Here is a 15,820-nt window from a genome sequence, read left to right as displayed (position 1 = left end):
GAGCATGAAACAAGATGGAAACTACAATAGAGGAGCGCAGACCTCCGCCAAGGTTGAACTGTTAAGACCAGATTTTTTTTGGGGGGGGGGGGGGGGGAGACCAGTGACAGTGTCTGCTACCAGAAGCATGAGCTCTGATCAGAATGAGGCAGTAAACAAGACGGTGATTTCCGTCCTGCTAAAAGCCACTTAATGCCTCATACAACATGCAAGTGTCATCAAAGAGAGCAAGTCATTTTCAGCACTTTAGATTGGTTCATAATTTGAAAAATAAATAAATAAATACATAAATAATTTGTTTAATAATAATAAAATAAAATCTGTATAGATTAAATGTAAACGTACTATACAAAATTGTAATGTCAACTCAAGTAAACATAAACATTAACTGTAAATAAAAAGTACAAAATGCAATGTAATGGATTTTTTTTTAATTAAAGTTCAAGACAAGAATTATGCACAGCTTGAAAAAAATACTTAGTACTTAATTAATAATTAAAGTAAAATGTATTCCACATAAGCTAAACAACACTTCTACCTAAACAAATCATTATAAATCAAATGGTTCTGAAAAGTTGAACAGTGGAATGTTTCCTGGAAGAAAAACAAATCCACTACATTGTGTGTTTGGTCGTAAGATGGTGTTTGAGATGCAAATGTTTCATGCATCGTTGCTAAAAACTTGGCCACATACCACACGCACACAGTACCACAAAAGGAGAGCCTGCATACCGAACACACTTTGAGAATCACATGTCTAAAATGTTCATGCTACACGCATGGGACTTCACCATTTGAATACTGACCAATAAGTATTAATGTGATGCAAAAAGCTAAAAAAAAAAAAAAATATATATATATATATATATATATATACTGTTTTCATTGATTTATACAGATTTGCACTAAAAACTCTCGCTCATTATGTCATTCTCTTAAGAGACAAATGAACAAAGAAACAAACTACAATCACAATAATATCTCTCGCCAACACTCTTTTGAACATAATCAATAAAGTAACTAGTGAGAGAAAGAGTCTAGTTCTTCTTTTTTTTTTTTTCTCTGTAGTGTTCCGTGCTCATGTTTTTGCCTCCCAACAGCACACTCCCAACACAACCGGATCTTCAAGGACAATTATTCATCACAGCGCATTTGTACATGTCCACTGAACTAAAAAAAAAAAGCTCGCCATTCCACCGATTTGAAACGATGACATCATCACTGCCCTTTCTCAAAACAAAAGCCAGGCTCATCATCTGGAGGAAAGAAGCGAGAGGGACAGTGAGTGGACAAAAGAAGAGAGCGAGAGACACAACGGGATTAAGAGGCGTAAAGGCGATGTGTCACACACGGCCATGAATCACGGCGACATCCCTGGCCAGGTGTCAGAAGCAGCCGCCATCTGGAGGTGGATAAACACACAACGCAATGCTCTTTAAACACGGAGGTCACGCAGGTTGCGGTCGACCAGGGCCGGTTCAGAAATGGGAAAATATTACATTTACGTGTGTGCTTTTAAAGTGTTAACGAATCAGTGGAAGGCAGCAGAATACCAACGTCTCACGGGAAGTAATACAGAAATAGTTGAGTGCTTTCTACCCACTACGCAAGGAAAAGAACCATCTTGCATCTCAATTCCATTTGCAAGACACACTCGATAGCCACAAAATTAGGTACACCTTTCACAAACACAAAAAAAACAGCTGAAAACAGTTGCAGGGCACATATTGAGGTTGTTGTACAGACTACAGACGAGTCTGCTAGTCCAGAGATCCTGAACGGTCCATGATAGGCCGAATCATTTATGGATATCAATACAAAAGCTGGATTCACAATTAAGTCTATAGGAAATAATAAAGCGCAGTAGATTTGTATTATTTTGTTACGGATTGTGTAAGTGTTTACATGCAAACTTTTATATAAACAATATGTATAACAGTAACTTTTATAATAGAAGGCAAGCAAGCAATAGTATTGTCGTTTTCCACAGCAACTTTGAATTTGAGAGCACACATTATGAAGCGCCTGCTTCTATGCAGACTTACAACGCCCTCTGCAGGAGATTGACAAAAACTGCAAACACAAAGACCCTAACTGGTTCTGGTGTCAAATGAAAACTTCCAATAGATTAAACAAATACAAACAATGGATGAATACGGGGGGGAATCCAGAAAAGAGTAAAAGGCTTTGAATGAGTATCATAGTTAGGACTCCAAATGGTGTCCATTTCGATGGATTTCATTTGCTTGTTGCACCAAATGTAGTTTAAAAGGATACTAAACTCATTGAGCCATTTTCAGCAGTATAATCATCATCGTGTACAAATTATACCTTTAAAAACACTATTCCACTTGCTGTTGACTCAAGATGTGTTGAAGAAGACCAATCATGGTTCACCTGTTTTCTGGGTTTGGTCAGCAAACTGAGCCATGTTTGGTTGTTTCCTGTTTCCTCAGCACAGATGATGTCATGTTCAGTCGACAACAAGTGGCAAAATTTGTTTTTAAAGGTATTCATTCTTCATGAAATGGGGCTCCAGGTGGCGGCGTGGAACCGTCAACTTGCCTTTGATGCAGGTTGGCGTGGGTTCGCTTCACCCGCCTGGGAGTCCATGTTTGTCTTTGTGCATGTTTGTGTGAGTGAGAAAAAAAATTATAATAATAATATATATATATATATATATATATATATATATATATATATATATATATATATATATATTCATGAAATATAATGAAGTTATCACTTTAATCATAGACAAAATATATTTTTACAGTTGAAATGGCTCAATGAGTCAAGTATCCCTTTTAAGGTTTGCACAGCTGTGATGCTGTTGACATTTTTCTCTACGATTGCTGAACTAAAACTGTTTTCAACCACAATTTCTAACTCGCCACCCACATTTTTGGCATTGAGTTGACAGTCATCAGAATGTCCTGACTTTCCATGACTTAATAACTTGTAGGATTCCAAGACACCATCCAGGCCACACCATAGTGTTCACCTTCATTTTTAATGAACCATTCCACCTGTGTCTTTGACCATATGTTGATCATGAATCATTTCCCGGCATAACGAACTCCGGAACAGAACCGCCAAGGTAAAATATTGCTTTTGAGGCATGCTTCACAGACTTTAACTCTTTAAACAAATATATATATATATATATCAAATTCTCTCTTTCTCTCTCTCTCTCTCTCTAAGTGTGTTGTGTTCGTGGGCAGACCAGCGGAGGGAACTTATCGACGGTGTCCTTGTCTGAGTGCAGCCGGGTGTCCAAGTTGAAGTCAGAGCTCATTAATGCATCTTATTACTCTTCAGGCAAAAAGATGCAACAGCTACAAACACACACACACACACACACCGGCGTTTTGGAGGAAACAGATCGATGTCGAAGCACTTGAGAGAGGAAAGCGCTGTTCCCTCCGAATACACACACGGAATTTCAAGTGTGGCAGCGGTTCAAGTAAAACTTTTGAATATTAGACTGAATATATCCTGCAACACTGACAATATGTATCACTGATCAGTCTATAAACACACACAATAAAAAAAATGTCAAAAAATAAAGTATGCTACTCTTGCTTGCACCAGCAGTTGGCAAAGGTAAAAAAAAGATACATAAATAAAGGTAAAAGAATTTCTCATATATACAACTCAAAACTGAATGAGTTAAAAAAAAATAGTGGAAGATTGATAGTGGAAGACAAATGTCCTAAAGTTGCACGATTCCGAATTGCATCAAAAGTTTCTGGAAAACTTAGGCCACTAAAGTTGCACAATACTTCAAAGGTCAACCTCTTGACAGTTAAGAATGTTAATAAAAAGCAATGATGCATGAAGTCGACTGCCTTCAGCAATTCTCCCTCTTTGCCCTTCTATATATGCTATACAACCGTCACCCTGTTTTCATTTTAATTAGTTAAACAGATTTTTAAAAAGTCAATTTATACTTTCATGATAGAATTAAAAACATAAAAACTACGCCTGTACAACTACAGTAATACATTTTAGAATGGCAACAATGGTTCTTGAATGGATTATTTCGCATTAAGCCAATTTACGTACTGTGTTGGGTTTTTATGAATTTGATCATCTCAGGCCAGATATGGTAACGTTAACTTTAATATTTTGGTTAAAATATGTAAATAGGTATTTGTGTTAAGTGAAGTGTCTGATACATGGTCCACATACCTGGATCCAGAAACTAATTAAAAGATTCTCCAAACTAAATAAGTCAAATGTGACGATTTGGTGATGAAGTAGTGCCTCCACGAGTGAAATTACAAAAGTGTTTTTAAATAATTAAAACCCAAAAACGTATAAATACATTTTTAATACTTTGTCAATCACTCCCAAAAACGTATTTATACTTTTTGGGGTTTTAATTATTTAAAAACACTTTTGTAATTTCACTCGTGGAGGCACTACTTCATCACCAAATCGTCATATTTGACTTAATTAGTCTTAATTAGTAATTAAACGTATTTATACTCTTTTTTTTTATGTTTTATTTTTATGCTAGAGCATACAGAAGGCTTTGATACAACTTCTGACATGAAGAGGTTGCTTAAAGCAATAGTAGTTGATACAAAAAACGGCCAGCAGGTGGCAGCAGAGTGTAAGAGATCGGCCAGGGCCATGTTGCAACAAGCTCTTTTTGCCAGTGTTTTCAACAGGTTTGTGAATAACGATAAAACATTGCTTTTCTAATGCTAATTGCTGCAAAAAAAGAAACAGAAGAAATATACCCTTTTTCCTGATGAAAAAATAGACTGCAACCTTTCTTTTGGTAGGTTCCATGCTTTTATAGCAATAGAACAGAATATTTTGTGGACCTTGCAATATCAGTCAAAGGGTAAAAAAAATATGCTATGATTGCTGATCTTAAGTGTATTTTGACGAAAGCACAGAAACATTTTCAATTGTGGGGGGAAAAAAAGCGTATGTCTACTTTTACAAGGGATGACGAAGGGTTCAAGACAAAGCCCAGACTTCCCTCTCCCCAGCCACCCCGCTCAGCTGCTCCAGGGCAAGGTTACCGGTTACCAGGCCAGCCGTGAGACATAGTCTCTCCGGCGTGTCTTGGCTCGTACCCGGGGTCCCCTCCCGGTGGGACGCGCCCAGAACACATCCCCAGATCAGCATCCAGGAGGCATACCAATCAGATGCCCGAGCCTCATCTGGCCTCTGGATGCGGGTCAGTATGGTGGTTTTAAATTCAAAGCGGTCAACTGACACGATGTCAACCAAAAAAGTCACGCCCTATGAGGGGAGGGCTGCGGCACGACACAATGCACTATTTGTCCGTACAAGTGTGTGAGCTCAGAGTGGTTCTATTTATGTGTAATTACAGTGAAATATGTGAATAAAAAGTTTCCACGGGACATTCCAGTGCAGCTGGCAGCTGTTCACTTCATCAGCTCCTGAAAATGTGTCCCTGACATTTTTTATTTTTTTTAAACAAGGCCCCTGTGTGTGTTAGTGTATGTCAAAAGGGCGATCCCATAATAAGCGACAGCTATCATTAGCACTTCCTTTGACTCTGCTGGCCCTATAATCTGGTTAATTAAATCTGAAAGTGTCAATATACAATTTAATCTGCCTGATTGGACCGTCAGGGGGTTCGCTGTCATTCCAACGGCCGCAGAACGAAGACCGCTGACAGGCCGTCAGACCAGAGGTGGCCAAGAAACACGCTTCCCACCCCGACAGATCGCCGTTTCTGTTGATCCACGCACCATTTGTGCTAAGAGAAATAAATTCCCATCGTCCGAGCCTTAGAAGTGTCGTAGAATGATGGAAAAATGTGGCAGAAGCAGCACAGGCTCTGATTGAAAATGCAAAGTAGTAATTAGCCCCAAATTGAGGGCACATGCTAATCTTTGTTCGGGGCTTCTGCAATTCCACTCACATTTCCACATTCTGGACTGATTAAAATTGTAAATAATCAGTGTGTGTGTTTGTATGTGGGTTCTTTCAATCCTTTTGCAAGAAAATGAAGCACACGCTCTGTGATTTTAACAAGACAGGAGAGCAGATAAAGCACATTTAAGAGAGTGTTAAAAAAGGAAAAAGTGCTTCTCGGGCAAAAATGTCCGCCGATTTCAAAGTGCGTTTAATTGAAAACGAACAATAGTGCGAAGTTGCCAACGCAGACAGACAGAGGGTTACATTGCGCAAGTTTGTAGTTCATCCACCAAAAGTTTCATTTTTGTCTGTCCTCCATCGCTGAAGTAGAGTGAAGAAAAGAGGAATTTGTTATTCTCTGAGCCTTTGCCCTTCCAGGTGACGGGAGACAACAGAATAAGAATGGGCAAGAGAAAGGGAGAAACACTCACTTCAGAGGATGAAAACAAGACTTGAAAGGCAACCAGTGCCATAGAAGCAAGTGTGACATAAATAGTGGATGAGCGCCAATCGGGAATGCAGGGTCGCTGCCAAAGGGGCTATCTGAGACACCATACAGCCATCCGCTTCCCTAACAACGCATCACTCTCAACTCTCTGTCTGTCATTTTTTAATCATTCAATAAACCTGGAGACACGACAAGAAATCTGAAATTATGAACTCAAGAGTACAACTTGGACTGATCATCAGCCAATCACAGGGCACATATAGACAACCAACCATTCACACTCATGTTTATATTGACTGATCATTTAGAGCAGGGGTGTTCAAATTCCGTCCTCGAGTGCAACTATCCTGCATGTTGTCGATGTTTCCCTCCTCCAACACACCTGATTCAAATGACCAGCTCATCAGCACGCTGTGCAGAAGTCAGATAATGATCCTTGGACACCCCTGATTTAGAGTCTTCAATGACCATAACATGCCTTTCTTTGGAATCTCCCTATAAAAAATTTAAATTAAATTAAACGCAATCGCGAGGAGAACACAAAAAACTCCACGCAGGAAGTTCAAAGATGAGATTTGAACCCCAATTCCCAGAAATATGAAGCAGACAAGCTATCCACCAAGTCACCATGCTGCTTTCATCTAGCAGCATGTCTTAATTTGAATAAAAAACCCAAACAAGTAAATAGCTCGCTAAATAAATTTTCCAAAATTTCAACATAACTGAAAACTTTTTACTTTTTTTCAAACAAAAATAAGTGAAGGAAGTTCCCAGTGTCAGCAGCATCTCTTATAAAGTTAAAAGTGAAAATTTAAATAGCTAGCTATATTAGCTATATTAGCTATAGTCAGTTTATTGACCAAACCCAGGAAACAGGCGATCTATGACTGGTCGTTACGTATTTCCTCAGCACAGGTGATGTCATCTTCAGTCGACAGCAAATGGAAAAATAAATTTTTAAAGAATTGTCAAATTAATTATTATTAACTCATTCACTGCCATTGACGGCTATAAACGTCCCAAAGAAATTTAACTATTTCTATTTAACATATTTTCCACTTTTGTTAACAAGAGTATGAAAACCAAGAAAAAAAAATACTGTACATTTAGAACAGATATAAACATTTGTGATTAATCGCGAACTATTGAAGTCATGCAGTTAATTACAATCAAAAATGTAAATCGCCTGACACGATTTAAAAAAAGGAAAGAAAAAAATCGTTAAAAATTAGGGGCGTCCGGCGATTACATTTTTCAATCGTAATTAATCGCATGACTTCACTAGTTAACTCATGATTAATCACTAATTTTATATCTGTTCTAAATGTACAAGTAAAGAAATTATAGGTTTTCATACTCTTGTTAACAAAAGTGGAAAAAAAAAAAGTTAAACTAATAGAAATAGTTCAAATGAATTTTTGACGTCTATAACCGTCAATGGCAGTGAATAAATTAATAATTAATGCTGAAAAAGGCCCAATGAGTCAAGTATCCCTCTAATGAAGGCGATTTCGCCTTGTTGGTCAGACATTTTGCTGCTCAACAGATGGGTTATAGTCCAGCAATGGCAGCAGACAGGTGAGTCATAAGTCCTCTGAAAATCAGCCCACCCCCCCAAAAAAAGAGCTGCCAAAAACGCATGATTAGGGATTGGTCAATTTTAAACGCCAATGCGGAGTAGCAAATTCTACTAGTCAATGGCAGGACACATTTAAACACAGTTACGGACAACACACCACCTACCATTCATGTTTTTTGGGATGCAGGAGGAAGCCGGAAAACTCGGACAAAACTCCTCATCAAATTACACTCATTAAACCCGGTACAAGTGTACCTAACGATGTGAACAGTGATTAGCGATAGCGCTGCTATTAGTGGTTTGGAGTATTTCTTTAAGGATACATGAGCAAAAGAACTGGACACGCAACTAACACCAAAAGAAGACCCTCCAGCACGGAAGAGAAAACACACAAATGATGACAAGAGGAAAGAGAAGAACGGCAAAAAAGAAGGGGGAGGTGATTGAAAGACCTCACAGAAAACATCCTGTGGCGCTTTGCTTACCGGTAATCAAGTTTAGAGGAAACGAAAGAGGAGATCATTGTAAAGGCACACCATCCATATTAAAAGCAGATCACGTAAAGAAGATGATCTCATTTAAGGTTCCTTTGCTACTTTGAATTGTTTTAATTGTCTGAGTACAACCTGTCTGAGAAGCCGGCGAGCCTAGACATAATAATTCTTACTCGGACTTCTTATCTAAACTCAAAAAGAGCCTCACATCTGAAAAACGTCTGCGACGCACACTGCTGTGCTGAGATGTTAATAGAAGCAATATTCATCTCTCAGCAAGAGGCTATCCCCAATATGTGGTACAATTAAGTTGATGAATGGGCTTTTAACAAACTGAGCTATTGTTAACAATCGTGAGTGGGATAATTCATCAAGATCTTCATGGTTTTACTTTGGAAAGAAGAGACAAATGAAAGGGATTTAGGGGCCGACATGACAAATGAGCAGTTATATTCTATTTCTATGCGAGAGTCCGGAAACAAGAAGCCAAATGACCAATAAAAGGGGTTTCGTGATAGCCATTTGGCAAAGAAACACTCAACTCTGCACTGCACTGTTATGAATACAGTCTGTGACAGGGGGAAGAATGCAACTAGCTGGCTTTTTTTCTTCTTTTTTTTTAAGAGTCAAATAGCCCCATCAAGTGGTAAACTGAAGAATAGCACACTCCATATTGTGCATAAGCGGTTCAGAGAATGAATGGAGGGACAGACGGATATTTAATCAATGCTGAGGTAAATCATCCATCAACATTCATGTTATTAATAGTAGTAGTAGTGTTGATATAATTATATTAATGATAAACCTACATACAACGTTGATTTGTGCCTAATCTTTTATGTAATTACAGTACTGCAATTATATACTTTAAGATGGATGTGTGCCTAAAAAAATTTCTTTGTAATAGTAGTAGTAATAATAGCAATATTGAAATCATTAATATTATTCAGTATATTAAAGGAAAATATTTAAAAATAATAATAATAATTATATGGACTATATGCCTAAACACATATTCATATTATATTCATTATATTCATATTAATATAATATACATTTTATATAACTATAGTTTGGAATTTTCATTTTAAATAGTTATTATTTCATTTTGAGTTTTGCTTTGTTTTGAATTAAATTAGTTTTAATTCGTTTTCAGGATGCTTCTATTAGCTTTTATTAGTTTTAGTTATCTAAAAAATGCTTAGTTTTAGTTTAGTTTTAATTAGTTTCAGTATTAGCTTTCGTTTTTCGAAGTGTATTACTTGTGCGCAAGATTTAATAAACAACATTGTAAAATGAAAAAAGTAAAAAAAATTGTACCTAGTGTTGCATTTTGGCTGAGGTAAATGAAAAAGCAGGTGGAGCCAAAAGTCAAGCATGCAAAATTGTTGCCTAGGAACGACATCATCTCAAGGTGCTTTTCTATTGGCTGCTGCTAGATGACGTCGCTTCTTTGTGACACACTTTCAAACGTCCTTATTCCGGGTAAAAATATCAAAATTAATATACTTAAAATCACATTTAAAATTCACCCCTCAAGGCTCATGCATTAAATTAATTACCAAAGACTAAAACGAAGGACATTTTAGCAATAATTAAAGTTAGTTTTAGTTAGTTTTGTAAACATAAAATGTAGTTTCAGTAGTTTAGTTTATTTAGTTAACAAAACTGTTGTTAAATTTTTGTTTTAGATTTTTCGTTACCTAAAATAACCTTGGTTGCAGGGTGGCAATAAATACAACTTTTCTTTTTTTTTATCCGTGCAATAACAAAATAAGATCAATAATTCCAAACTCAGATCCCCACCCAGCGGGTCAGTGAAAAATTGTCTTTCAAAAAAAAAAGTCCCTGCTGCTCTAAAGCATCAAATATGCTCCCTGCTGACCACAAAGATGAAAATAGTGCTGTGACAAAAAAAGGATGCAAAAGCCCAGCAAACACAAATAAACCAACATTTCAACAGCGTTCAATGCAGGGGAGGCCGTACGAGGACATCCATTATGACAACATGAAGGAAAACGGACAAACGCACTGTCGCTCCTCTACATGCATGATGAAAAGCAGCAAAGGAGCATTGAGACAAAGAACAGGACTGACCAGTTTGTTCTCCTGCAAGTACAATTTCTGCAGTTTGTGGCATCCTTTGGCCAAAGCCACCATGCCTTCATCGCTGATGCCGTAACACTGACCCAGGTGAATGTCCTTCAGCTCACTGCAGCACTCGCCAAGCTAACACAAACAGACAACGGAAGTAAGAAATGCTGTTTTTCCACATTCGGGGGCGACAATATATCCAGATGAATACCTTTATGAGAGCCCTGTCTGTCAGTCTGTCCTGGTTTCCCACATGCACTTTCACCAGCTGAGGACAGTGTGCAGCCAAGGCAGCCAGGGAAATGTCCCCCAGCTGCTTGCACCTGTATGCCGTGTACTTCTGCAGGCCAGGGCACTGCGAGGCCAGAGAGAAGACTCCGTGGTCATGGACCCCCCTGCAGTCCGAGATATTTATCTCGGTCACATTCTGCCTTCGAGAGGCTATTTTTGCCAGGAGATCATCGTTTACCTGGAAAGGCAGGGAGGGATTACAGTTTGTTAACCTACCTTCTGGTATTTGCTGAGCAACTCAACAATTCTGTGTAAAAACTTTTTTTTATTACTTTGATGCCATCTTGTGGATTCTTGATGGTGTTGTTAGGTTTAACTTCCCTATTATGTTTTTTAGTCTGCCTTTGAGATGTCCTTGCTTTGTTGTTAGTCCTCAAATGCATCTCATGTGAGATAAAAGTCAAATTGAAGGTTTGTTTTGGCTTCTCTAGTTTGCATTTATAATTTGTTTACATTCTCAAACATTTATTAATGTTTGTAAATAGCAAAAGGTGTGTTAAAAATGTAATCGGTCCAAATGAAATGCTGGACTCCTTGACTTGAGCACACCCCTCTGTAAGTTGCCACTCTGAACATTTGAAATCGTTAAGAAGTTATCCAACACCTTTTCAATTATCCTTACGCTGTAAAGGGGAAGTCAACCTAAAACATTTCATGACATGTTATATGTGACCTCACTTGTCCAAACATGACATTCTGATTAATATTACATTTTTGGAATATGAGTTATACAGCAAAATCCAGCCGTTTTTATCCATCTCAAGGGGCGGCCATTTTGCCACTGGTGTTCTGCCAAATTGTCTTAAAAGTGTTTAAGAACAAAACCCAAACGTTGAGTCAATCAGATTTTCTTTTAGGGGAAAGTCAACCCAAAAAGTGTCTTTACAAAATGATCTATGTAACCCCACGAGTCTAAACACAGTATTCTGATCCATATTGTGTTTGTGGAATATGACTTAAGCAGCCAAATTCATCCATTTTTATCAATGTCAGGAGGCGTACATTTTGCCATTGACTGAAAATAACATCACAGTTGCTCAGGGCTCAGACAACGACCAATCACAGCTGACCTGTTTTCTGAAGCTGAGCTGTGATTGGTTGTTACACGAGACCTGAGCAACTGTGATGTCATTTTTACTCAGCAGCTCGTGGCAAAATGGCCACCTTCTGAAAACGGTTAGATTTTGCTGCTTAACTCACATTCAACTAACGTAATATTAACCAAACTACCGTATTTAGATTAGTGGGGCTGCATAGAACATATTATTGTCAATATTTTTTTTGGGGGGGTTGACTCTTTGTCCCCATCTTGTGGCATCTGCAGGTAATAAGAAATCCCTTTTTTGAGGAGGCATCAATTACTAATAGATTTTCACTCTAATTCATTTTTACATTAATTCCTATGGTGAAAAAAAGACCCACTGTATACTAAACTGTATATCCTCTGTGTGCTGACTTACTTGTTGCAGGCCACTGAGGTCGATTTGCTTCCAGAACTGGAAGTCCAAGCAAAGGTCCCTCCAGTACTTGCAAACTAAAGAGGCGCACAGGCAACGCTCCTTCACAGTCAAATGCGAGAGAACCTGTGATGACACAGAAAGTTGTTAAGGATGGAAATGCATCTTTAAAAAATATATCAAACTTAGCCAAGTCTTGCACGACTGCCGACCTTAAGAAGGATGGAAGAAGGCAGATGATTGATACTTAATGGATCAGCAGCATCAGAGCCTCTGGCCTGGCAGTCGTCGTTGTGCTGCAGGCTGGCGGGGGACAAGTCCGAGCTGGGGGTCAGTTCCACCTGAAGAGCCGACCCGCAGCAGCCGTCGGCCGCGGTTGAGGAAGATGAGGATGATGGAGAAGAGGATGAGGAAGAGGGCAACGGGCGGATGGGAAGGTGGCAGTGGCCGGTTTGGGAGTTTGAGGAAGCCTCCCCCACGCTTCCGCCCACTCCTCCGTTTTCTATGCTAGCGTCAGGGGCAGAGAAGGCACAGCGTGGCTGCTTGTTGCAAGGTGTGCACCTCTGGACCTCGGAACACTTCCTCTTACACACCTATGTACAGGGAGATACACACAGGCTCAATTTAGCAACTTTAATTCTCCGCTGAGGAACAGACAAGAGAAGCTGAATCTTTTCACATTGTTTTGCGTATGATAAGAAAAAAAAGAAAAGGCAACATTTTGAGTGTTATTGTAATTTTTTCTTTTTTGCGAAAGAGCTACAGCCTCAGTATGGTTCACTTTCCCAACTGTTTTTTTTTCCTGTTATTTAGGTGCAATTTATATTCAACTTTAATGTGAATACCTTTTAAATGAACCATTATCTAGTTCATTTTTTAAATTTTTTACATCAAAGTGCAATGTTCAAACTGCGCTTAACTGATTAATGATGATATCAACTTTTTAGAACACTTCAGCCTATAATGCTAGTGTATGATAATGTGATCCTAATGGTGGTATTTGGAGACCTAAGTACTTTTTCAAGTGGTGCTTGCTGTAAAAAAAAAAAAATTCAAAAAAAGTTTGAGAACCAAGGTGAAGGGGAAACTAAAAATCTAAATCTGAAATTGTCTTTTCATGAAAAAAAAAAGTAATATTTCATTTTTAGGCCAAAATGCCCTAGCCCTAGATGAATGTTTCATCAGCCTCTTACCATTTCGGCGTAGTCACTGGTGCAGCCGGGTACAGGCACAGGAATGGGCACAGTCACAGACACGCCAGCAGTCCGAAAAAGAGCCGGCGGTGGAATGAGTTTTGCCGGTACAGCTGACAACAGGCTCCTCCCCTGTCCTTCCCAAATAGCTAACTCTGGTGGAGAAAGCAGGAACTTGGAGCAGTCCTCGGGAGATGCGAGTGTGGCGTACCGCTCGGCGAGCTTAGAGGCAGCTGCCGCTGCGCTGATTCCGACTGCGCCGACGCCTGGGACGGTGACGCTGTTGTGACGGCACCCACTGCCGTTGACGCCGGCCTCCAGAGGGTCGCTGTCCTCGTTGAAACCGCCGCCGCTGCCGCTGCTGTGGATGATGAAGCACAGCATGCAAGGCCCCTGCAGGAAGCAGTTCCTCTTCTTCTTCTTCCTGTGATGTTGCTTGCGTGTCTTCTTCTTCAGACGGTAACCATTTTTCGAGAGAAGATGGCCCATATAGATGACTCGAGAAACCTCTAGAAAGGAATTGGATAAAATATGCTTAATTTGAAATGCTGAGAGCCACATCAGGACAAGAGCAAAGTATTTCAAGGGTAACACAATGAGGTCAATGTTGAAGCACAGTGGAACTTCAATCCATTGCTTATGTTTATTAGGGTCAGAAATTAACTGCAGCCTAGACCGGCTGACTTTCAGTGAAATTCAAACCCTGAACCTCAGAACAGCAAAGCAGATGTGCTAACCACCATTGCACCGTGCTGCCTCGTGGCAACAAAATACCCCCAATCCCCAATATTATGAACACATGTCAATACGTAGTCGTGAACCAATGCAAATTACCATAACACACAGCTAAAGTAACACCTCAGTGCACATCAATCTGATTGTGATTACCTTTGCAAAGGCAGAAGGTTTAATCAAGTATTTCGTTGCACTGTGCAGGGTTTACCATGTAGTTGTTTGACTCAATTTATGAGCACATTGCGATACTAGTTTGGCAAAGACATAGTCGCATGGTGGCTATCGAATGAAAACAAGGTGTAAACAACAGAACAGGTGGTCAACTGAGCAATGCATATCAAACAAAACAACACTACATTGATGGCCAAGTATTTGCAACTTGAACAATACGTAATCCGTTAGCATTTCATTAGCATTTCCTGCATCTTTGCAAGTTTTATTGACTGATAAAGAGGCGACCAGGAGCTATCCTGCCAGGCTAGGTGGTTCCATCTTCGGATGCTAAACACTAGCTGTAGCAACGAGGAGACCATCTCTCACCCGTTCGCACGGTGCTGCCACACTTGGCCGCCGAGCTCACATAATAGTCCTCTTGTGGCCGGTCGAGATGAATGATGACACCGCTCGGGAAAAACAAGGACGCGGAATAGCCTCGTTAGCCTAGCAGCGCCGCACTAAAAACAGTAGCAGCCCTGGCTGTGTTCTTCAGAACAGAAGAACACTTCCGCACCGTGGGGGCAAAAGTACGGAAGCTGAAGAGGACCAGCCGTACGGGCAGTGTCGCATCAATGAATATAGTATAAATGCATCTAACAAAAGTCAAAACATTTGTAGCGTTTTAGTGTTTATTTATTATTCTTTAATTGTTGTTTGGGAAGCAGCAGTATTGTGAGTGAGTGGTTAGCGCGTCTGCCTCATTGTTCTGTGTTCTAGGTTCGAATGTTCAGGCCCTCCCATGTGAACTGGGCATGTTCTCTAATGATCACAACTTCAAAGCAATTTTACACAATGTTCCACATGTTCTTTGAAGCCTCTAAATTGTCCGTTTAATGTGCCACCGCTATGTGACTGGCTGGCGACCCTTCCAATGTGTACCCAAGACATCTGGTTCACCTCATTCAATACTAATACAAATTATGTATTATTTTACTGTCATTATTTCTATATATTTTTATCATCACCTCATTCAATACTAATACAAATTATGTATTATTTTACTGTCATTATTTCTATATTTTTTATCATCAACATTTCTGTGCTAGTACTTTTCGAGGCACAAGTTTTAATTTGACATAGACCAGACTATTGCTCGTCCAGCTCGCCAACACTAGATGTGTCGGTGTATTGTTCATCGTCAAGTTCGTCAACTCTGTTTTGACATTTAACACATTTCCCTCAGACAAGTCTATATAATCGTCTGGAGCGGCATTATGATCTTTGTTAAGTAACTAGTCTTTCATAAACTTTTTCAATCAAAAATATTTGTTGAGACTTTGATCTATACATATTTACAAACTTTATTTAAACAACAAACAGTAAACAAAATGTGAAATATCTTTCATAAACTTTTTTTTTTATCTTTCATAAACCATTTTAAAGCGCCAGCGAGTGAGTGACGT

General features: G+C 39.2%; 1 protein-coding gene across 1 annotated transcript in view; it reads right to left on the bottom strand.

Moving 5' to 3' along the window:
- The window catches only part of fbxl17 (F-box and leucine-rich repeat protein 17), a 238,494-nt gene extending 223,394 nt beyond the window's left edge, over positions 1-15,100 (bottom strand). Inside the window, exons 1-6 of the mRNA XM_086077100.1 lie at positions 14,742-15,100; positions 13,467-13,975; positions 12,486-12,866; positions 12,277-12,399; positions 10,737-10,994; positions 10,529-10,660 (exon numbers count right to left, since the gene is read on the bottom strand). Coding sequence (XP_085933226.1) covers positions 10,529-10,660; positions 10,737-10,994; positions 12,277-12,399; positions 12,486-12,866; positions 13,467-13,955 — 1,383 coding nt within the window. The 5' untranslated portion in view covers positions 13,956-13,975; positions 14,742-15,100. The remainder of the gene's footprint in view (positions 1-10,528; positions 10,661-10,736; positions 10,995-12,276; positions 12,400-12,485; positions 12,867-13,466; positions 13,976-14,741) is intronic.
- Positions 15,101-15,820: the final 720 nt, after the last annotated feature.

The sequence above is a fragment of the Leptonotus elevatus genome, chromosome 5, assembly GCF_054856555.1.
Source record: "Leptonotus elevatus isolate MCC_2025b chromosome 5, RoL_Lele_1.0, whole genome shotgun sequence".
NCBI lineage: Eukaryota > Metazoa > Chordata > Actinopteri > Syngnathiformes > Syngnathidae > Leptonotus > Leptonotus elevatus.
The sequence above is the reverse complement of the archived record's forward strand: the minus strand, read 5'-3'. Positions and strand labels throughout refer to the sequence as shown.